A 22,454-nucleotide genomic window follows, 5' to 3' on the forward strand; every position below is an offset into this window, starting at 1 on the left:
ATACTCCAACCACCTAAATGTGTGTGTGCGTGCGCGTGCGTGGGTGGAGGAAATCCCCAATATTCATTGGTGGCTGCATGTTTCCCATGAACTCAGTGAGGTTTAAAGCTCCTGTGTGCTCATCTCCTCCATCTTCTGCACTCTTCTTATCTAAACAGAGAGAAGAGAGAAGAGAATGTACCGATACTAAACGTAGCTTCTGGCTACACATATGCACAAATAACTGTCCTGCCCACTGTTCTCGCTATACACTATTATCTCATTAGTCTGGCATTTGTTCGTTTTATACCTGTAGTTAGGGCAAGGTTATTTTCCAAGGTTATATGGCTTGGAATGATGTGAAGTCCTCCAGCACCTTTGTACAAGGTTTTTGCCGCTCGTGTGTTCCATTGTTAGGAGGATGTTGTTCACAAATATCCCTATTTTGGGTTCACCAATTCATACTGTTTACCATTTACTAGTAGGGCCCCTCTCAGTCACAGGCCCTTAGACTCCTCATCACTTTTCTGTCCCTTACAACTACTAACCCTATCTAGCAGTACTACTACCAATATTTCAATCACAACGACTACGACTAATAAAGAGTATTACTACTACTATCCATCCATCCATCCATTTTCTGAGCCGCTTATCCTCACTAGGGTCGCGGGCGTGCTGGAGCCTATCCCAGCTGTCATCGGGCAGGAGGCGGGGTACACCCAGAACTGGTTGCCAGCCAATCACAGGGCACATACAAACAGACAACCATTCGCACTCACAGTCACACCTACGGGCAATTTAGAGTCTCCAATTTATGCATGTTTTTGGGATGTGGGAGGAAACCGGAGTGCCCGGAGAAAACCCACGCAGGCACGGGGAGAACATGCAAACTCCACACAGTCGGGGCCGGGGATTGAACCCGGGTCCTCAGAACTGTGAGGCTGACGCTCTAACCAGTCGGCCACCGTGCCGCTTACTACTACTATTTCGGCAAATACTCCCAGTCCCACCGCCTACTTCTACTACTAATACTTCTACATACTACTACTTCCCATTGCTACTGTGAAGACTACTACGACATATTATTACTACGACTAGTACTACTACCACTTACTACTATCACTACTTTTACCTACTCTTACTACTACAATTAGTACAAGTACAACTAGTACCACCATATCCTACTATAGATTACTTCCTCATCCTCCTGCTACATACTCCTACTACTATTACTATGACTATTACGACTACTAGTGTTTGGGAGTAAATAGTTACATGCAACAAGATTACATAATTACATTACAACATTTATGAATTTGTCATCCATTATATTACTGAGGGGAAATGTGTAACTATATCATATCACTTCCTCCTTCTAAAGCCGATGCTTGTGATTGTCTTTCTCTGGTCATGTGCCATTATGCTGACGTCTCAAACATGACATATTTTTTTCCAAATATGACCTTAAAGTGCCACCTTGTGACACAATCTATTAGTTTGTCTGAGATTTTGAAATGGTTAGACTCCTTGTTACACTTCTGAATACATAAAATAACGTTGGGCCTCATTCAGCAAGTGTGTACGCACAGATTTGTGCGTAGGCACGTTTGACGTACAAACCTGTCATTTATCAACATGTTCGTACTTGTTTTTGTTTGTACTCTGCAAACAGAGAGAGAGAAAGAGAGAGAGAACGAGAGAGAGAGAGAGCTGGGTCAGATGTGAGAAAAATTCCTTGCTATAGAATATTTTGTATTTGTCATAGTTCAAAATAAATGTTAAACATAGACGACATGCACTCTAGTATAGACATTAGCAGTCATCACTATCTAAAGAATGCAGAGTGTTTATATCGTTTCAGACGATCAGATGTTGACACAAATATGGAATGCTCTACCTCACTTCCTCTTAAAATAATCAGATATGCTCCTAGTCTGTGTAACGTTACTCCTTGACTATATTTTATGCAGATCCAAGCATTGCACTTGCACAAAATGGACACTTGAGAGCGACATTGCATTCATGTTACGCTCACGGGCTACAACATTTAGGACTCTTCAAGTGTCTGACGTCAGATATGATGAATAATTACGCCTCCATTCGGATAAAAATGCCAACTTTGGATGGACACTGCCTAAGTTATGATCCCAATTATTGCGGTTTTATCGTACTGCTTCTTTAAGAAGAGCATGTCTTATTTTAGAAGTTGGTGGCGATGATGATCTTTAAAAATAGAAGCGAGTGCTGCGTTCATATGCCGTGGGAAATATTAAGACAACAGGGACCTTCTATCGCGTCGACTCGTGTAGCAATTGTGACTCCAGGTATCATTGTAGTCAACACGCGTGAAGTATCTCCTGAAATTCAGCACGACAAATGAACTTATTTAGAATGTAAACTGCACTAGACAGGAGTGCAAAAGTAAAATAATGACGCAGTATTTTAGCTGCATCACACTGACGTCACTTGATTTACGTTTCCGGCGTACCGTGTTTGGTTGCATGGTGGCGTGTCAAACAATCGACGACGTTGGCATATTCCCACGTCCCCTGAAGGCAGCGCGCTTGGAGTGACGACTTTGAAGTGAAGTTCGATGGCGGAGTTCCACTTTCAACTTCGCCACTCAAGCGCTAGGAATTATTTTATTGCCGTTGTTTCTAAATAATAGCGTAGGTTTAAGTTGTGTTCATTGTCGGGTCGGGTGGTAAACCTCTGGAAAGGAAAGTGCCTTCTCACGTGGGGAAGATGCGGACATTTTAAATGGATATGGTCGCGCGCGAGAGTGGATACCGAACAACAGGAAGACGCGTGAACAACGGATGCGTGACGTTGGCACGTTCTTGTTTTATGTCCTCGTCTGAAGTCGACGTGTTGGGCGATTAGTTAAGCCTTACGGAAAGTTCCTCTTTTGTTGGCGTGGGGTGGGCACGCACCGTCGGACCAAGCGCGACCCCCCGGAACCGCGTCGTGTGTGTTACGATAAGTCCTCCCGTGGATTCAAACATGGGCACCCAGGGCACGGGACGGAAAAGAAACAGCAACAAGGAGAGATCCACGGCTGAGGACGATGCCTTAAACCTCATAGCCAGAGAGGTGAGTCATATGTGTCAGGCTTGAAAAGAGGGACACAATTCAAACATTGCATTCATTTCTCCTATTAAGTGAAACACAACCAATTGTTTGGATTGTCCTAAAAGCTAGTTATGTGTGGTTAGAGCGCCAACCGAGTCACAAAGTCATCTAATATTGGCCCCTGATATGAGTCAGAGCAAACATTCTGGTTGACAGTCATCGCTTATACTTATACGCACGTCAGCGGGATTTGAATTTCATCATGTATTTTCTCATATTAAGTGAAAAACAGCCAATTGCATCGATCGTTCCAAAAGCTAGTTGTCTTTCAAGCCCGAAATAAGTCATCAAACCCTTTTAATATTGTCCTTCTCAGTGAAGAGAATGTGACACAGACTAATAGGTGAAAAACAACCAATTGGTTTTGAGCATCCCTAAAGCGAGTTTTATGTTTAAGCTTAAAATGAGTGATAAAAACCATCAAGTTCATTATTCGTTTGTAAATTGTTTCGAGCATCCCCAAAGCTAGTTGTCTTTCAAGCCCGAAATGAGTGACAGAACTCATTTAGTATTGTCCACTCCACAGCAAAAACCTCCCATGCGATCCAGGCCATTAAGTGACAAACAACAATTTGTTCTGATCATCCCTAAAGCTAGTTGTTATGTTTCAAGCTTAAAATGAGTGGCAAAAACCATCTCGTATTGACCTAGAACACATGCTGGTGTTCTCATTCAGGGAAAAATAAACAAATGTTTTAATCATGCTGAAAGAAAGCTATTTGTACCAAGCTTGAAACTAGCAACAAAAGTCATCTAGTTTTGGCCCAGAACATACAATACATACCATCCGTCCATCCATCCATCCCTTTTCTGTACCGTTTATCCTCACTAGGGTCACGGGCGTGCTGGAGCCTATCCCAGCAATCTTCGGACGAGAGGCGGGGTCCACGCTGAACTGGTCGCCAACCAATTAATAATAATAAATAATAATAATAATAATAATTAATAATACATCTGTGCTTAACTATTCAGAATAATTTTGACTCCCTGGTTGACAGTCATTGTTCCTAGTTCTGCTGGAGTTAGCGGGATGTGAGTTACCCGAAAAGCCAATTTATCAATATTAACGTTTTATTTACTTGCAGAAAGTCATTTTCTCCCAGTCTAAAGACACTTTTACATTTGAAGAAGTCTGCAATATAGAGTAAACTAAATTTCAAATGCAGCTGTGTAGCATCCATCCATTTTCTGAGCCGCTTATCCTCACAAGGGTCGCAGGAGTGCTGGAGCCTATCCCAGCTATCATCGGGCAGGAGGCAGGGTACACCCAGAACTGGTTGCCAGCCAATCGTAGGGCACATTTAAACAAACAACCATTCGGACTCTCATTCACACCTGCGGGCAATTTTGAGTCTTCAATTAACCTACCATGCGTGTATTTGGGATGTGGGAGGAAACCGGTGTGGCCGGAGAAAACCCACGCAAGCACGGGGAGAACATGCAAACTCCACACAGGTGGGGCCGGGATTTGAATCGTACACCGTGCCGCCCAGTTGTGTATCAATTTACACTAAAATGAGCATAACTGTTATCCTGCTTTTTTTTATTATTTTAAAAATGTTGTTAAACATTAAAATAGTTCAATTTGAGCTGCAATGTAACAGGAGGGATAGATGTTTATGCAGCTCATTTAAACATGAGCCACCAGTGATGAAATTGATGTTCCTGTTAAAAAAAAAAAAAAAAAAAACATGTAGTAACTTGAACAACTTGCTGGATTACCACACTAATGCAATGCTGCAGTTGGCACAATTTCCAAGCGGCTGTTTCTAAACGTGCAGAATACAGTTTGGGGCAAGTTTAGGGGTTTTGGCACTGTTATTACAGTGTTTATCTTTAATCTGATGAGGTGGATAGTCTCAGGGCATTGAATCAACCACAGCTGGACTGTCCTGGTTGTCTTAGAAAGTTGCGATGGATTCAATGCCCTGAGAATGAAATGACCTGGATGAATGAGAATATTCACAGGCCTGATGAGTTGGCTATGTTGTAATTTGCTCTACAGCTGAGGTGACCATTTATGGCGGTCCGAAGTTATACATTAATACAGCAGGCTGTAATTGTTTCCACTTGGACTAGTTTTCTACAATATTTGTGTCGTCACTAAACGTGTATTCCCCTCCGGCACACTCGGAAGAGATGGGCTATAGCCCAGCACAATGGATCACGCGACTGCTCATTTATCCAGTTATTCCAGAGAACTACCACTTACACAGTAGAAATGAACAGAACGGATAGAAAAATAACCTCAAGCCAGTGAGTCGCGATAACCACCACTGTACACAATAGAAATGAACGGAATGGCTAGAAATAATCCAGTAAAAAAATATTTCCACAATGATAATGACATCGCTGAGGCTGTACTACCCACTGGCATGCTTTGAAGAAGTGGGCTATGGCCTGGCAAAATTGGTTAAGCGACCACTCAAGCCAGCTTTTCACAATAATGGCACTGTATATAATAAAAATGAACAGAACGGCTAGAAATAATCTGTACTCAAAAATGTCATTGTCTTTGCTTCCCGAGCCAGTTATTCGCCACAACTGCGACCATGCACAACAGAAGCTAACAGAACAACTAGAAATAATCCTTTCTTTGAGTAGTTTTGGGAGTTTTTCTGTCCCGAGAGCAGTAGCAAAGCTTTCATGCTTTTTAAGTGGCAGAGAAGTCAAGTCCCTCACTTGTGACTAACTGGGTGGTGGTCCAACCATCCTGATGAGTTGGCCTGTGCTGCTAAAGTGTTTAAAAATAGCATCCTGAAATGATCAGCTGTTGCAGCACCCTGGTTTTAGAGGAGGTTTGTATGGAAGGGAGTGGGAGTGGAAAGCTATCCTGCTTTCTTGAAAATGTTTGTTCTAGTATTGTAGACCTTAACCCGTGCGTTCATGTTGTTGTCCTGAATAGGGGACACATTATGGGAATTTTTGTTAATGGCTGTTTGGTTTCTTAAATGAATTAAACCCTGAGGAAAAATGAGTCCACGACAACAGTTTCACCAATTAACATGAACACGGGCGTGGCGCAGCAGGTATCCTAGAAATATGGGTGACGCTAAATTGCTAATATTTTTTATGGCCGTGTCACGTAATATGAGCGGAGCATCCAGTCAAAATTTTATTATAATTTCAATGATTCATTATTAAAAAAAGGGCTGCGAGGGTCCATTTTTTTCCTTGGAAAGTTAGACAAAATAACCCCCTCACACTAGTTTCACCAATCTACACAAAATTCAGTGGACAAGTATGTGTCATAACAGAATGAATGCACAGAAAATTCTTGAGGACCTAATAATGACGAAATTAAATTTATTTATTTATTTTTTTGTCCTGTTTGGCTGTTAGATCAAGCAGAATGGAAAATCTGTATCCCTTTTATGCCAGGACAGTTTTACTGTGTCACAGTGGAGCTTTTAAGCTTCCGCTGTGGTATTATAATTGAGGTTTAATGAGACTCAGACTTGGTCAGTTGAACAGAACAAAGTTTCTAGAAGGGAGAGAGAAACAAAGACAAAGCACTAATTGTAAACTGGGTGAGAGAAGTAAATCATTACATTATCTACAACAATGAAACATTAAATATGAGTGTTGCATGGGGCTGTAGTGCTACACCCTGTGAGGGAAGGACAGGACAAGATAGAACAGGACAAGGACAGGAGAAGAAGCATGCAGGACAAGGGTCGTGAACCCGACTGTACAACTGAAGTGTGGTGGCATTAATTATGTGAATTATAAAAGTCTACAGGACGAAAGTATAAGTGAAGGGATACACAAGCGATTTGCATATTCATGAGTTATTTGTCGCAGTAAGTGCGTGATCCTACACCCAGTGAAAGAGTACTAGGGGTGTGTGTCTGCGAATACATGCAAGTGAATTGATACCATTTTACATGCACAAAGACTGACAGAAGTGTCCTGTAATTGCTGTGGCCGCACCACGGCGGCGGAGCACCCCACCCAATCACCGAGGGGCGGGATCAGCCCCAGGGGTCCACCTGAGAGCAGCCCGGCGGAGGGGACATGTCCCACACCGAGGGACCCAGGGCGGTCCGCCGGCCCCACCGAGGCGCCCGACAACCGGCCACCCAGTCCCCGACTGGCAGTCATTGGCCCGACCCCGTGTATCAGTGCCCCCCCGAGTGGTATGGTGCATTAAAATCTGGAGAGGTCAGTGAGCCCAGGGGGTGGGGGCAGGGCTGCCAGGCACTGCTGCCTAACAGCAATACCCCCCACCCCCCACCCCCACGACCCACCGCACTCCAGAGATAGGTGTATGTGGTGCATTAAAACATGGGGAAATTTTGGTTTGAAGTTGAAATTTTTTGGCAGATTTCCTCAGTAGTATCCCATGGAAAGTTAGAAAAAAAATCACCCCTACACCAGTTTCATTGAGCAACAAAAAATTCAGTGGACACATCTATGATAACAGAATGCACGAAAAAGTCTCTAGGGCCCATGCAGATTTGAAGCTGCCATTTTGTGGGCGGTGGATTCCCTCAAGAGTATCCCATCGAATGAAAAACAAATCGCCCCCGACACCAATTGCACTTCTCAACACGAAATTAAGTGGACTTGGTCTTTCAAATTCGGATACATGAGAAAGCCTCAAGGCCATAAAGAAGACCCATCAATGAAATTGAACAGGAGGTCTACCATTTTGGTTTAAAATAAACCAAAATAAAGTTTTGGGTGGATTTATGTGCTCTCACTTTGACAGTCTCTGACTAGGGAGTTTCCCCAAATGAGCCCCAATCAGATGTAGTTATCCTGGACAGATTGGCAACGTTAAATTGCCAATATTTTTTTGCCTACGACCTTCTAAAGTGAGCGAAAGCTTGCGTCAAACTTAGATCATTTTAAGGATATACTATGAACAAGAGAACCCATTCGCTGCAGCCTGCAGCTTCAATAAATGTTTTTTTTTGTTGTTTTTTTTTAATCTGTGGAAAGTGTAAATGATATGTGTGTAAAACACCCTAACCTACAGGGAAAATGATAGCAGTGTTTTTGGCCTGGGAAAGTCCAATATACTTGAAGAAGTGGGGAAAAATAACACTCTCGCATTTTTTATGTACGCCGCATCAGCTGCTTCACTTTTGAGAAAAAATAAACTAAAGGGAGGTTTAAAATGCCACGTTGTCTGCGCTGTCTCACTGAGGAAGCTCAGCAGCTCACTTTTAAGAGTGTGAAGAGTGGATTAGTCTGGAGGGGTTTGGTGGTGAAGATGGGAAAGAGCAGATATATAATAGAGAACATGCCAAAGAACGTCAGTCCTTCATGCAAATCCATCCATCCATCCATGCAAATACAGCGTGTTAATCATTATTGTGAGGGACAAGTAAAGGTCATGTCCACATTAGTCAATAGACACTGTAACTGTAAGATTCTGTTTTGCAGGACCATATGGCAATGTGCTGAAGGCTACACAGTTCCTGCTGGTCTATTTCCTGACTTGCGTCTGCCTAAGCCAGCCAGAACCATTTCTCCTTAAAAGGACGTGGTCCATTTTGAGTTTACTTCCTCCTGATGACATCATCTTTAAAGATTGTTATCGCAAACTGTTTCCTGTTTGTTTGCCCGAGCCGGGTTTCACCCACAGCTTGAGGAAGTGAATGGTGCGCTGCAGGTTCAGGTGTTCTGACTTTCCAGTAATAAACTGTGCATATTGGGCCTGACTGTCATCCTGTACACTGCAGGCGCAAGATTACGGGAACATGTAAATTCTCTGATTTAATGAAAGATTCTCAAATAAACAAAAAATACAAAAGGTAAAACTCAATATTCAACAATATTTGCCATTTTAAATGTTTTCTGTTCAGTAAAGTGCAACATATGTGTATTTTTGTGATACCCCTTGTTTTGGCACGGTGTCCGACTGTTCTGAGGACCGGGGTTCAAATCCCGGCCCCGCCTGTGTGGACTTTGCATGTTCTGCCCGTGCCAGCGTGGGTTTTCTCCGGGCACTCCGGTTTCCTCCCACATCCCAAAAACATGCATGGTAGGTTAATTGAAGACTCTAAATTGCCCTTAGGTGTGAATGTGAGTGCGAATGGTTGTTTGTTTATGTGTGCCCTGCGATTGGTTAGCAACCAGTTCAGGGTGTACCCCGCCTCCTGCCCGAAGATAGCTGCGATAGGCTCCAGCACGCCTGTGACCTTTGTGAGGAAAAGCGGCTCAGAAAATGGATGGATGGATGGATGCCCGACCGCCCGCCCCATGTTTTGGGCCAATGAAAATGGCAACATCAGTATTTTGTCTATTTTTTTTAAAAAGTGCACCATCCATAGTTTGTCTTTTGTTTAGGGAAGTGTGACCTCATTACTTGCTTCTTTTTAAGAAATTGCATACTTCTTTTTAGTTAAGTGCTACTTCAATAGTTTACCTTCTTTTTAGTAAGGTGCAACTTGAGTAGTTTGTCTTCTTTTTTAGGAAAGTGGAGCATCAAGAGTTTGTCTTCTTTGTAGGAAAGTGCAGCATCAATAGTTTGTCTTCTTCATAGGAAAGTTTTAGGAAACAAGGTCGACGTGTGGCCAGAGCCTGGCTGACATGTATAGTAATCAAAAGAACGTATGTTGATATAGTCTTAAGCTTGCATTGTATTTAATTGTTGTGACTAGTGAGCTGCTTCCAAGTTGTTTATTTTAGTCCTTCTGACGTGATTTAGTCTGCACATTTGCTGATTGCAGGGGTGAAAAGTCCCACAGCTGTTCCCATGTTTTCAGTGTGGTCTTGTTGAACTGGGGTACCTTCACTTCCGTTTCCCAGATTAAACTTCCTTGACGGAAAACATCGTTACAGGACAGTAAATCACTGAATAATGATAAGATTTATTGTATTAAATTGAGGGGGAGTGGCACATGGAATACTATGGATTCAAAGTCAGCGTTTCTGTAGATATGATTTATTTGGTGCTTTTTGTAACTGTAACCTACTTGAGATCTTGACATGGTCCCAAAATTGTACCTTTGTCTTCATTTGCCACCTGGAGGAGTCACCCTATTAAAAGTGCAGAATCAGATCCATTTTAGTCGATTTAGGTCAATATAAATAGCTATGATGGAGGCAAAAGAAAATATGCAGTGCCATGTCTTTTGGCCTAGTTAGGTTAATTTTGGCTGCCCTATTACCTCCCTAGAAGAGTCACTCGTTTCCCGGTAGTTATGCCATAGAGCTGTTGATAAATGAGGGACGCATACGGTATATTTCTGTTTATGCTATCAAGCAAGCTTAAAATAGGTGACAAACCAGTATTAGAAATAGCCGTAGTAGTAGTTCTTGGTTGAGTTAAAACAAGTCACAAACATGTTTGATATTTTGTGGAATTAGAAAAAAAAGCATGTTTGATTGCAAAAGCACAAGTTGGGTGGGTACATCCGGGCATAGTGCACTTACAAATGTGAGTTGACGTTCAGAAGAAAGCCACTTTCATCGCCATTTACCGCCTGTCATGACACATATTGTTGTATTGTGTTACATGTGGCACTGCACACCCTACCATTTTCCTTCGTTACTTAAAAGGAGCAACAGTACTTTGCAAATGTGCAGGCTATGCTAGGGACTGCTACCATGGAATATTACAGTATATCATGTGCTTCTGTGTCTGTTATCAGAAGCTAACACTAATAACGCTAATCTCTGCGTCCGAGTCGACACCACGATGCTTTGGTTAGCTGTGACATGATAGTGGCTGTCATTTCACACTTGCTGGGTGGGCAGGCAACCCAGAGACCAAACTATTTGTATACAAGCAATTAAAAAGCCAATTTTCCATAAAATGGCCTCTTTAAAATGTAAAGCCAGAAAATATACAAAGTATATTTGCAGTTTGTGGTACTTTGTAGTTGTCAGAGAAGCTCTTGCACTGGACTTGTGTGTTCCTGTTGCTTGGTCATGCTGACTGACATTGAGGAAATGCATTAATGCAATAAAAGGAGGGGTTGCTCTGCCGCGGCCTCGAGGCAAACAAGATGTAGCTACGCACGTCTACCACAATGTTAGAGGAAGGAAACACTTACACATTCTCTGAGGCGCACACACAAGTCACGCTTTGAGAGGTCCTTTTAAGGAAAAGGCCCTTCGTTTGACTCATTGCTGAAAGGAGCAATGGCCATGTTGTCAAAGGGGGACTATAAATACATACTTCAATTTTCTGTTTAGTGTTTATAGACGCAATATTAAAGTATGGTTCTGCTGTACTGTAAAGAGATCAATGAGAATGGATGACTGGTCACTTTTTTTGTATGAATGTACAAATAATGTACGACTGTATAAATAAAATGTTCCATTTAAAAAGTCGTCCTTTTTCTTTTTTTTCCTGTTCCCCTCTTATAGGCAGAGGCCAGACTGGCAGCAAAGAGGGCAGCAAGGGCAGAAGCCAGAGAGATCCGCATGAGGGAACTTGAGAGGCAACAAAAAGAGGTAAACTGAACAAAAATGCAGTTGGCTCATAATTGGACCTTTATCTTTTATAAAAACAAAATGGTAGAGCTTTATGAATTAGAATTAAACATTTGCCAACAAATTTTAGTAATCATTGCAAGAAGCTAAGAGTAGTGTTTCAATTGTTATTTTTCAAGTTATTGGCAGAAAAGTTAGTAAAAAAGCTTATAGCGACTAACATTTGAATTAGGCTCGATCACGGAGTTCTGTCCATCCATTTTCTATACTGCGTGTCCTCATCAGCATCATGGGTAACTGGAGCCTATGGCAGCTCACTTTGGGTGAGAGGTGGCGTACACTCCGGACTGATCGCCAGCCAATTGCAGGGCACATATAGACAAACAAACATTCACACTCTCATTCACACCTATGGACAATTTAGTCTCTAAGTAACCTAACATTGATGTTTTGAAAATATGGGTGGAAGCTGCAGTACCCGTTGAAAACCCATGTAAGCATAGGAAGAACATATAAACTCCATAAAAGAAGGCCCGAAGCCAAGATTCAAACCCAGACTCTCTTAACTGTGAGGCAGACGCACTAATCACTCTACTGCCGTATCACCGTCTCATCACAAACAAATCATCGTCAGTCATCATATATCTTTAACTCTCGCTAGCTGGTTAGGGTTTCGCATCACAGTATGTGGTTAACTTAAGCACAGTATCTATGTATTCATTGTGCAAGTGCTAGGAGAGTGATTTACGTACGCAGGTCTCAATCATGTCAGATTTTTTAAATAGTGTTCCATTTTTAATTCATTATGCTTTAATATGTAGTATTGGAATTAAACATTTGGATGCAAACATCAAGTAAACTTGTCAGTGGCAGTGCTTGTATTTAATGCTACTACTGTTCTTCCCTGCTTGTTTTGGGGTGTTTTTCCCCTCTGGTTTAGTACGTCTGATCTGTACCACGGGGGACTTTTTCTAGCTGCCTATTATTAGCATGAAGCAATCTCATACCATGTAGACAGACCTTTGCCCTCCTCTTGCTACAACTTAACTATAAAGCGTTACCACCCCTAACGTAGCTTATGCATTACAATGCCGTAAATGTGAGCGCTGCCTTTTTGTGATAGCAAATTCAGCGTGCGTATGTTCTTAATACTGTATGCAGTCTACTCCGCAGCGATATAGTATTCTTGTATTCGCTCAAAGCCCAGGTGCTGAAGTCATATGCACAGGATTACTGACCATTGTTGTTGTGTGTGCGTCTGTCTGTCTGTGTGTGTGTGTCCGTTAAATCCTTTAACTCAGTTCTAAAGTAGCTTAGCAGGTTGCTCTCCTTGGTCCAAGCTGCAGTGTTGCACTCAATTCATGTTGTTGACATGAGCAATGGGCCTAACGCATGGCAGCTACTGTTAGGTGTTTGGTAATGGATGCTTTATCAAACATTGAAGACCTGGACACAATGGAGTATTGATTTTCTATTGGATTTAAATTGGTTTCTTGAATCCTGGTGGGAGTTAAATAGCTACGTTCACTTCAGGGTGCAATCGGTCCGATTGGCCACGTTCTTACCTACTGACTGTTGAAGGATGCGGCTTATCCTGGTACCCTGATGTCTACAAAAACGGCCGGGCGTCTCCTTGCAGGGAGGAGACTGAGGGCGGCCCTCACCAGGCGCCCTCGGAGCCCCCCCGTCAAAAAGGTCAGCACGGTGAGTTTGATATGTAGCATACGGACAAACATGATAAAATTATTGTTCAACTTATTCCATGAATGGGCTTATGTGGGCACTTGGCTTTCGAGCTAATTAGTGTCCAGACGCAGATAAGCAATAGTTTTGTCGGAGTTTCTATCGGGCTTGGTGACCCCGACCCCCAGTCCCAAAATTTGAGAAACTGCTAAATCGTATGGGAAAATATAAGCCAATAGCAACAGAATCGAAGCACTGAGCAATCAATGGTGAGGTCGGTGTCATTATTTGGGACCAAACACAGCCTTTAACTATCATGACTATTATAAATAGTATCATGACCTAGTAAAACCACAATAAAACTATAGGATTGCTGAAAGACCAACAGTGGGTGCCTGGCCTGCCTGCTGCCCAATTTTGACCCCCATATTATTTTTGTATCGGTGGTGCAACAGTGCAAAAATCTGAGACACTGACCTTCACTACCCAAATGGCTGATTCAGGACAAACACATTCTTGAACTTGCAACTTGTCAACAGTAGCTCATTGGTACTGGCTTGACCTAACAGAACGTGAGCCAGAACATTGGATTCGCAAGGGCAATTGTGCTATCGAGGAGCGTGTTAATGAGGTCGTAAAGGGGGTAAGTGACAAATCTGCTCCCGAAAGCTGGAATTACAAAGCAGTCAATCCATTTATTGGGCAAGCATACAGTACAACAGAGGTGGTGCTAGTAAATTTATTTTAAGTGTGGAATCGATGGGACGGAAATGGCAGCAACTTGCAATCTGGAGGGATTTTAGAGCCACGAATGAAACTACAGTGAAATCAAGAGGAAAATATTCTCCATATTCATATTAAAACTTATTAAATAGATCATCATGACTTGAGTTCAATACACGATCTTCAGCTTGGAATGGAAAAAGTGGCTTAGCGTAGCTTAACATTGCCGATCGGCCTTGGCCCTGCCACAGTAAGCTTTCATGAGGAGAGACCTCATGGGTCCTGGCTATAAACCATCAGTAACAAATTTGACTTTTTTACACAGAGATCATGCCAAGCTAGCCCATGGCATGAGTTTTTATACAAAACTCAGTGATAGCAGAATATTGTGGCATCCCAGATTCAAAGTATTCTGATGTGTAACAAAGTAGAAAGTGTGTCGTAAAGTGACTTTGCTTTCCACACAACAGTGAGTGACGAGTGTGAAACTTCACACCCCGTCTCAGGGCTATTACAGCTGTGACACCACCCCTAAATATTGGGGAATATTTGCAGAAAAAAAATCTGTGCTGTATGGAACAAGAGCAAGGCAGGAGAAAAAATCACAACATGAGAACAAAGTTTATGAGTACTATAAACATAATTTTGTGAGGGGTAAAAAAGTGTAACAATAAGAAGGGAAAAGCTTTTCTATACAGTGGAACCTCGATAGAACGGACGAATAGGGGCGGGCGGGTCCTCCGATAGAGCCGATTGTCCGTTACATTGAAGCACTTTTTTTGAGGCCTTATGCACCTATGTCTGTTACTTTGACGCACTTTTTTTTTTTTTGAGGCCATATATTACTGTGCAGTACAAAACTATTGTTTTGTAAGTTTTATTCATGACCTAAAAAGCCCAATACAGTACAAAGTATTCACCCCCCTTCATTTTTTCCACATTTTGGGCTGCTATGGCTCAATTGGTAGAGCGGGTCATCCAGTGACCGCAGGGTCGCCAGTTCGAATCCGAGCTCCAACTGTCCGCATGTCGAAGTGTCCTTGGGCAAGACGCCGAACCGTAATTGCTCCCAGACCTGGATCCCAGCATCACTGGGATCCGTAAACGGCAGTAGTGCACCTGAGTGGCATTGGCTGTACCAATGCTCAGAAGTCTTCACTTGGATTCAGGTCTCGCATACGGGCAAGTCAATCGATGCACAACTGAATTACTCATGAAGCAGGGCTTTGTCCAGCAGTGATCCAGTTCGGGCACTAAAGGCGCACAGGGAGTCCTTGGTTTGCGTCAAGGTTCCTTTCCTACGGTGGTAATGGGAATTTGTATGCAAGTCAGGATCTCCATCTCCCTTTTTCTTTTTGTTCAGTGAGTTTTTTGTTGTTCCCGACTGGAATCTGAACATCAGCTTTTATCTGTTGATGGCTGCTGCTGATGCATTCTTTCCGACTGGGTTTCTTTCACGTATTTCTGTTTCCATTCTTTTTGACATGTTCTAATCTCTCTCTCCTCTCCCTCCGATTGCTGGTGGTGTGTAGATCTTTCAGGTGCAGAAGGTATGCTTCTTACTTCAAAGCGTGTGCTTCAAGCAAGTAAATATTGGTGGTGATTTAACTTTTTTTTTTTTTTTTTTTTTTTTTTTTTTTTTTAGAAATATTACGGCTTGAATTCCAAATCAGATGACAGATCAGACAGCAAATGGGGAGATATTGAGCAATGGATGGTACCATTTTTGTACTGTGATGGCACTGCCTTTTCACTAGCTTCTATGCATGTTTACATCCGTACTTGTTTTGAGTTGTAATTTGGGTGTGTGGCATTTACAGTCTGGATTTTTTCATTGTTTTGTTCACCCATTTACAGGATAACAGATCGTAATAAATCAAAGCTTGATCCTCTGTAAAAATCCTCTTAACGGAGCAGGGTTGACTATTTGGCTTCCAGTCAGCATGACCATCTGCCCTCTCGGTGTGAACTGCATGGGATTTGCTGTGTCTAATATCTCATGGAATGACTTGGTTTAAATTTCACCAGCAAAGTTTAAAGATAGTGTGTTGATTGTTTGCTGTGAACAATTACTAACCATGACTAAAGCAATGTAACCTTTTTGTAATGGGATCACCAATATACAGTGCTTAACACATTTATTTGACCATGTATCACAGACAACTTCTGGCAAGTTTTAAAGTTCCTGTAAAGTCAAAATTGTCTTTTGAATTTTACACACCATGGAATGAGTGTCCTTAACAACCTTGAATCATTTGAATGATTAAAGAAAAAATCTATTATATAAATTGAAGCTTCAAAATCATGCGGCCACCCCAGCGGGCTTTGCAAAGGGAAGATGTCTATAGGGCTTATGGGTATAGCTAGCTAGCAAACTGTACGTTGCAGTTGCGCCAACTACTGCTGCAAACGACGCCTCTCAAGTTCTTATAAAGTGGGAGAGGGTGATGCTGGACCCCAAGTCCGTGTTTAGCCAGGTCCCAAAAAATTGGGAAAACTGAATTGGTGAAAAACTGCTTCACACGATAGTTCCACAACCGAGTACTGCATTGTTCTCAGTCTTTGTACAGTTCCAGCAGTTAGAAACTGTATCAGGAATGTTTAATAAAATAATGTCGAGTGTTTGATGTGAGCAATTACAAACCTTTATTAAAGCAACGGGAACCTTTGGGATTATTTCAACACCATATTGTGGTTAACGAATGTCTTAAACAACCTGTCACAAAGAGACTGTCTAGCATCATGAAGTGCTTTAATGTGAACTCTTTCAAATCTACCTCCATCTTCTGTGTGTGACCTGTGTCTTTGTCGTGTCTCCTTCACTCTGCATCTCCTTTTCCCTTCACCCCCCCTGCCTTCCTCCCACCATGCAGGAGGACAGTGAGCGATACTCACGCCCCTCGCAGACACATATGGTTTGTATCCCTCCCTCTTGTTTCCATCTCAGCATTCATAAATATATCCAGTCTTTTGCTATCCTTTATGTTAATGCTACTAAAATGTGTTGGTTTTACCAAAATTGCAAAATATGGGTGCGGAAAGTATTCAGACTCCCTAAAACTTTACACTGTTATATTTCAGCCATTTGCTAAAATCATTTAAGTTATTCTTTTTTTCCTCATTCGTGTACACACAGCACCCCATATTGACAGAAAAAAAAAGAAATATCACAGCCATAAGTATTCAGACCCTTTAGTCAGTATTTAGTAGAAGCATCCTTTTGAACTAATACAGCCATGAGTCCTTTTGGGAACAAGTTTTTCACACCTGGGTTTGGGGATCCTCTGCCTTGCATATCCTCTCCAGTTCTGTCAGGTTGGATGGTGAACGTTGGTGGACAGCCATTTTCAGGTCTCTCCAGAGATGCTCAATTGGGTTTAGGTCAGGGCTATGGTTGGGCCATTCAAGAACAGTCACAGAGTTGGTTTGAAGTTACTGCTTTGTTATTTTAGCTGTGTGCTTAGGGTCATTGTCTTGTTGGAAGGTGAACCTTCGGCCCAGTCTGAGGTCCTGAGGACTCTGGAGAAGGTTTCCTTCGATTGCAACCAGTCGTCCTGTCCCTGCAGCTGAAAAACACCCCCACAGCTTTCATGTGTCTTGCACTGAGGAGAGCCTTCCATCGGGCCACTCTGCCATAAAGCCCCGACTGGTGGAGGGCTGCAGTGATGGTTGACTTTCTATAACTTTCTCCCATTTCCCGACTGCATATCTGGAGCTCACCCACAGTGATCTTTGGGTTGTTCTTTACCTCTCTCACCAAGGCTCTTCTCCCCCAATTGCTCAGTTTGGCCGGACGGCCAGCTCTAGGAAGGGTTCTGGTCGTCCCAAACATCTTGCATTTAAGGATTATGGAGGCCACTGTGCTCTATATATGAGTGTCACAGCAAAGGGTCTGAATATTTATGGCTGTGTGATATTTCAGTTTTTCGTTTTTTAATAAATCTGCAAACATTTCGACAAATCCGTTTTTTTTTCTGTAAATATGGGGTGCTGTGTGTACATTAATGAGAAAAAAATGAACTTAAATTATTTTAGCAAATGGCTGCAATATAACAGAGTGAAAATTTTAAGAGGGTCTGAATACTTTCTGCACACACATATGCACACACACACAAATGTTACATCCTGTATCCTCATCTCCACAAAGAAGCAAAAATATGAAACCTCCTGTCTCGAGATGGCTTTCCATGTTTATCGAGAACAATTTCTCAATCCTAACTTTCTTAAAATCTGTCTTCTTTCTCACACAGCTTTCTGATGACGACGAGCGGATGTCGGTGGGAAGCCGTGGCAGCGTGAGGGTCAGTATCAAAACGCTTTTAACACTTCTAAAATCAGTTTCGACTTATTTTCCTGTTTCAGTGTGAATGGTCAGGGTTTTTGATTTGAAAAGGCAAAAAAAATATTCTCTTGACATGCCGCACAAACCTGTTTCACTGACAGGACATAATAAAGGAAAATTGACTTTTTAAATGCTTGGATACAAACGGTTGGGTTTCTGGAGTAACTACCCACTTTACGTATGAGTTTTATGAACTGCGCGTTTCCGAAAATGTGTCTGTGAACAAGATGTTCTGAATTTTGACGGATTGTGACATACAGTAGCAGTTCGGCAGCTCAGCTGGGGATGAAGACCTGCTATTGCAATGACACACATTATCATGTCATCTGCACACTATTTGAATGTATCTAATTTGCAGGCTTGGTGATAAAATGCTGCCTTCATCTTTATGGTGGCTCATGTGCACTTTTTTTTATTTATTTATTTATTTATTTATTTTTATTTTTTTGAGACTATGGGATCAAGTAAGTTAACAAGTAGCTCCACTGCTACTCATCAGGATAATGTTGATAACCGGAGTAGAAGATGGTGGGGTAAGCAGCAGCTCATTTGCATGAGACTGGACCACCCCTCAAAACAGACTGATTTCAGTGAGGCTCTAAAAATCAGTGAAATGTAATTCTTGTAATCCGTGATCCTTGAGGTATTTTTTTACCAAGGCACGTCACAGACATGTTATTAAGACATCTGGGAACTGTTTTCGATTATAGGAAAACATGTTTCTTTTTGAAGGTGAGTCTGGCACAGAAGTTGATGTTTTTGTATCTCTTGTACAGTCCGATCTTGACGCCGTTTATGGTGCAGGGGTAAGCCTGATACTGTGGAATGGAGAGGTTTCAATAACATTATAATTGTGTGTGTTGTGCTTTTTGTTTTTCTTTTCTGGCTGTGCTGGCTGGCTGTAAAATTGATTTTGAGCTTAGTATGTAAATCCAAAACCGGTTTATAGTGACATTTGTGGTATCTACTAAGAAAATACTGAGTGTCATGCTGCTCTTTTGCACTATATTAACACCCTGTGACCCAATTGTCTTGATTCTGATTGTGGCTATCGCACATTTGGCAACCTTGTGGTTTTCTGTGTGTTTTTCTTTTCTTTTGTTGTTGTTTTTTTAGCCATTGTTTTGATTGTTTAACCCAATGTTTCCCAACCCGTATTGATTCAAGGCACTAATTTTACGTTACAAATCTCTAACAGCACACCACCATTAAAAAATGACAAAAAAGTAGGATTACTGAAATAATGATAACCTCAGGAACTGTTTCAGTCAGAAGTTTGGCCTATTTAATTGAACACAAAGCTGATTGTATGACTAACAGTTTTATTGTACCTTCTGCCATCTAATAGAAGAGCATTTGATTGTTCTTCCTGTCACTATACGCCACTGACGTAGATGGACAAAGATAAATTCATAATTAGTCCTGTGGTAATTGGGAATCACTGGTTAAATCCTAATATTAGGGATGAAAATCGAAAACCTGTTTTTGTTCCGGATCTCAGGAATCGGATTCCTAGTCATCGTTTGTTTGCTTGCCTCAAAATGCTACTCGAAAATGAGTAATGACGTCACACGCAACAAGTGTATTTTAGTTCTGAACTTTAACTACATGGCACCAAGGCATAAGCAGCCTAAAGTTTGACCATATTTCACACGAAAAGATGGTACTGAGGTGACCTGCTAGACTTCAAAGGGGGAATACTTCCAATATGCAGAGAACATCTTTTGTATTATCATATTAATGATAATGATGTTAACTATCATCTAATTTGTATTTTTTTTTTCATTTCCTCACCCAATGAGAATCTATGAGAATTGAGAGGGATTCGGAATTGCTAAATCCTTATCAATTCCCATACCTACCTGTTATTGTTTCATCTTTGTCCATAGGTCAGTGTGACCTGATGTGTGTGGGTTTCTGGATCTTAATATGTTGTGCTGTGAAAATAACCTGCAATAGCATGATAGTATATTTGTTCATGAACAGTGTCTTATCCTTACACTGATATCATTCTTTCTGTCATTTTTAAGGGCTCATCCTTGCTTTCGCATAAATCCAAGAAAAAGAAGAAACATAAGCACAAAGAGAAGGATGTATGTAAAAGCCAAATGATTGTGGCTTGAATAATCTACGAGGAAAAATCACTTTCGTATTTGTCCTTTGCAGAGGAATGGCCATGATGATGAGTACAGTGTTCTATCCAGCCGGGTTAGTAGCTGTTTGTCAAACGTATGCTTAACGTAAACATGTCAACAACACCATTGTTCGCAGTGGAGTTTTGGTTTGAAAAAACACTAACACATGAATAACTTGTACTCCCAAGTTGCAGACTTTAACAAAACAGAATATGCCGTTCGTAGTGAAAAGGAAAATACAAGAGTGCTTTCCCATTGTGTGTAATGTGTGTGCATAAATTTTGTTTCCTTGTCGATGAGCTAGTGTTGACCTTGTACTTTTTGTTTGTTTGATGGATTACACATAAACCTATAGGCTTGGTTTGATAAAAGTTTCCCTGTGACTAATACTGTAAGTGACACTCAAAAGAATGCGTCATCAAGGACTGTGTTGTTTCGGCACAACTTTTCCTGCTCATTGGTCGATGTCGATTGGATTAACTATTGTAGGACGTGAACTGCCACTGTGAAATTGAGTGATATTTAACATTCTGCAATGATTAATACGGTATATGCCAGTGGTGTCAAACATAAGGACCGCGGACCAGAATCGGCCCGTCAAGGGTTTCCAATCATGCCCGTGGAGAATAGAACACATCCTCTGCTATTTTTCAATAAAAGTAACTTTTGTTGCTAATTTCGTCCACTGGAGGGTGCACTGACAACACTTAAATGACACTGATGCACTTGTGAATGCCAAACAATGCCAAATTTCAGGAGCTCACTAATATAAAATGGTGTGCCATGTTCACACTGTGACAATAAATACCTCCTCTAGAAACGTTTTAAGACATTAAATATTACAAGATTTCAGTCAAATGCTTCACTTCAAAAGAGGTTGGTTTGTGTGGAACCTTTTTGTTTTTTTCCCCATGCACCGCCACACTTTTCTGGCATTGCGTTGTCTTTGAAATCCACATTCAGTGAACCAGTGAACCCTCGCCAACGTCGTGACCTGTCGCATTTCCTGTCTGGCGGCATACACCGCTGTATAGTAAGTGCAACGTTGCACTTCCGTGTCAATTTGAATTGTAGTCATTTATTTTAATCACACATTACTTCATTTTATTTGTTTTACATATCTAAAATACTGTTCACGCAATAGTTCCATGATTTATTACAATTTCTTTTAAAAATCCATAACTTTTCCAGGACCGGAAAAATGCATTTTCAATTTCCATAACTTTTCCAGGTTTTCCATGACTGTGCAAACCCTGTAGTATGCAAATAGTTGGGAACAAAATCACTTTTGTGAGCCACCGTTTTCTGAAAAAGAGTCTGTACACTACATGTTCTGTTGGATTGTGACGGAACGGTGTGGCTAATTCCATAATACTGCCCCCCACATCGGGTTTCTCCACTGGGCGAAGACTTGCCATTTTAAGCCATGGATGGACTACTACTCAGAAACAGTATTGTGTCAAGACCAAAAGTTTAGCGGATTTGGAAGCACAGATTATCTTTTGCTAAGAACGTTGGTTACTGAAGAGGGGGACATATTTGGTGGTCCTCGTGCGCCGAGTGTAATTTGGCGGCTTGATGATGAAGTGCTGCCTCCATAAGTGAAAATACAATACATGCTTTTACTTTATGGTTGCTCGTGTAGACTCTAGGCTCAAAATGTAGTTCTACCCCTAGTCGTCTGGTAACAAAAGCAAAAGGTAACATCGGCCTTGCACGAGAGGCACTCGAGGAGGCCAGGTATGCAGTGAGACAGTGCTGTGACCTCAAAACAAACTAATTCCAGTAGCAATGTGAGAGGCGGCTGCCATCTTTGTGAAATTTTCTAAAAAAAAAAATTTTTTTTTAAAACATGGAATGAGCATTTCAAATGCCCCTAAAATCCTCCATAACAAATAAATTCAGGCAAAAACAAGTGATGACTTATGTGCATGACCTATTCTACTGCCCACACTACTCTCCTCATGAATAATGTTCCATTTATGCTATTTAAGTCCAGTTTTTAGGGCAAGTTTGAAAAGTCCCGGAAATTGTGACACGTCGACTTTGAGAACCCCTCCAAATTT

The 22,454-nt window shown here is 41.6% G+C and overlaps 1 protein-coding gene across 12 annotated transcripts in view; it reads left to right on the top strand.

Annotated features, from left to right (window-relative positions):
- The first annotated feature begins 2,506 nt into the window (after positions 1–2,506).
- Positions 2,507–22,454, top strand: part of LOC133410820 (leucine-rich repeat flightless-interacting protein 2-like) — a 42,604-nt gene continuing 22,656 nt past the window's right edge. For 3 of the 12 annotated variants that reach the window (XM_061692378.1, XM_061692375.1, XM_061692376.1), the window contains exons 1-9: positions 2,508–3,072; positions 11,440–11,526; positions 15,444–15,461; positions 15,557–15,628; positions 16,785–16,826; positions 18,162–18,212; positions 19,030–19,059; positions 20,284–20,346; positions 20,420–20,461. In XM_061692378.1, coding sequence (XP_061548362.1) covers positions 2,983–3,072; positions 11,440–11,526; positions 15,444–15,461; positions 15,557–15,628; positions 16,785–16,826; positions 18,162–18,212; positions 19,030–19,059; positions 20,284–20,346; positions 20,420–20,461 — 495 coding nt within the window. In that variant the 5' untranslated portion in view covers positions 2,508–2,982. Of the gene's footprint in view, positions 3,073–11,439; positions 11,527–15,443; positions 15,462–15,556; positions 15,629–16,784; positions 16,827–18,161; positions 18,213–19,029; positions 19,060–20,283; positions 20,347–20,419; positions 20,462–22,454 lie in introns of all 12 variants that reach the window. The other 9 variants (XM_061692367.1, XM_061692369.1, XM_061692368.1 and 6 more) reach the window with 8 other exon arrangements.

Source organism: Phycodurus eques, chromosome 12, assembly GCF_024500275.1.
Source record: "Phycodurus eques isolate BA_2022a chromosome 12, UOR_Pequ_1.1, whole genome shotgun sequence".
Taxonomy (NCBI): Eukaryota; Metazoa; Chordata; class Actinopteri; order Syngnathiformes; family Syngnathidae; genus Phycodurus; species Phycodurus eques.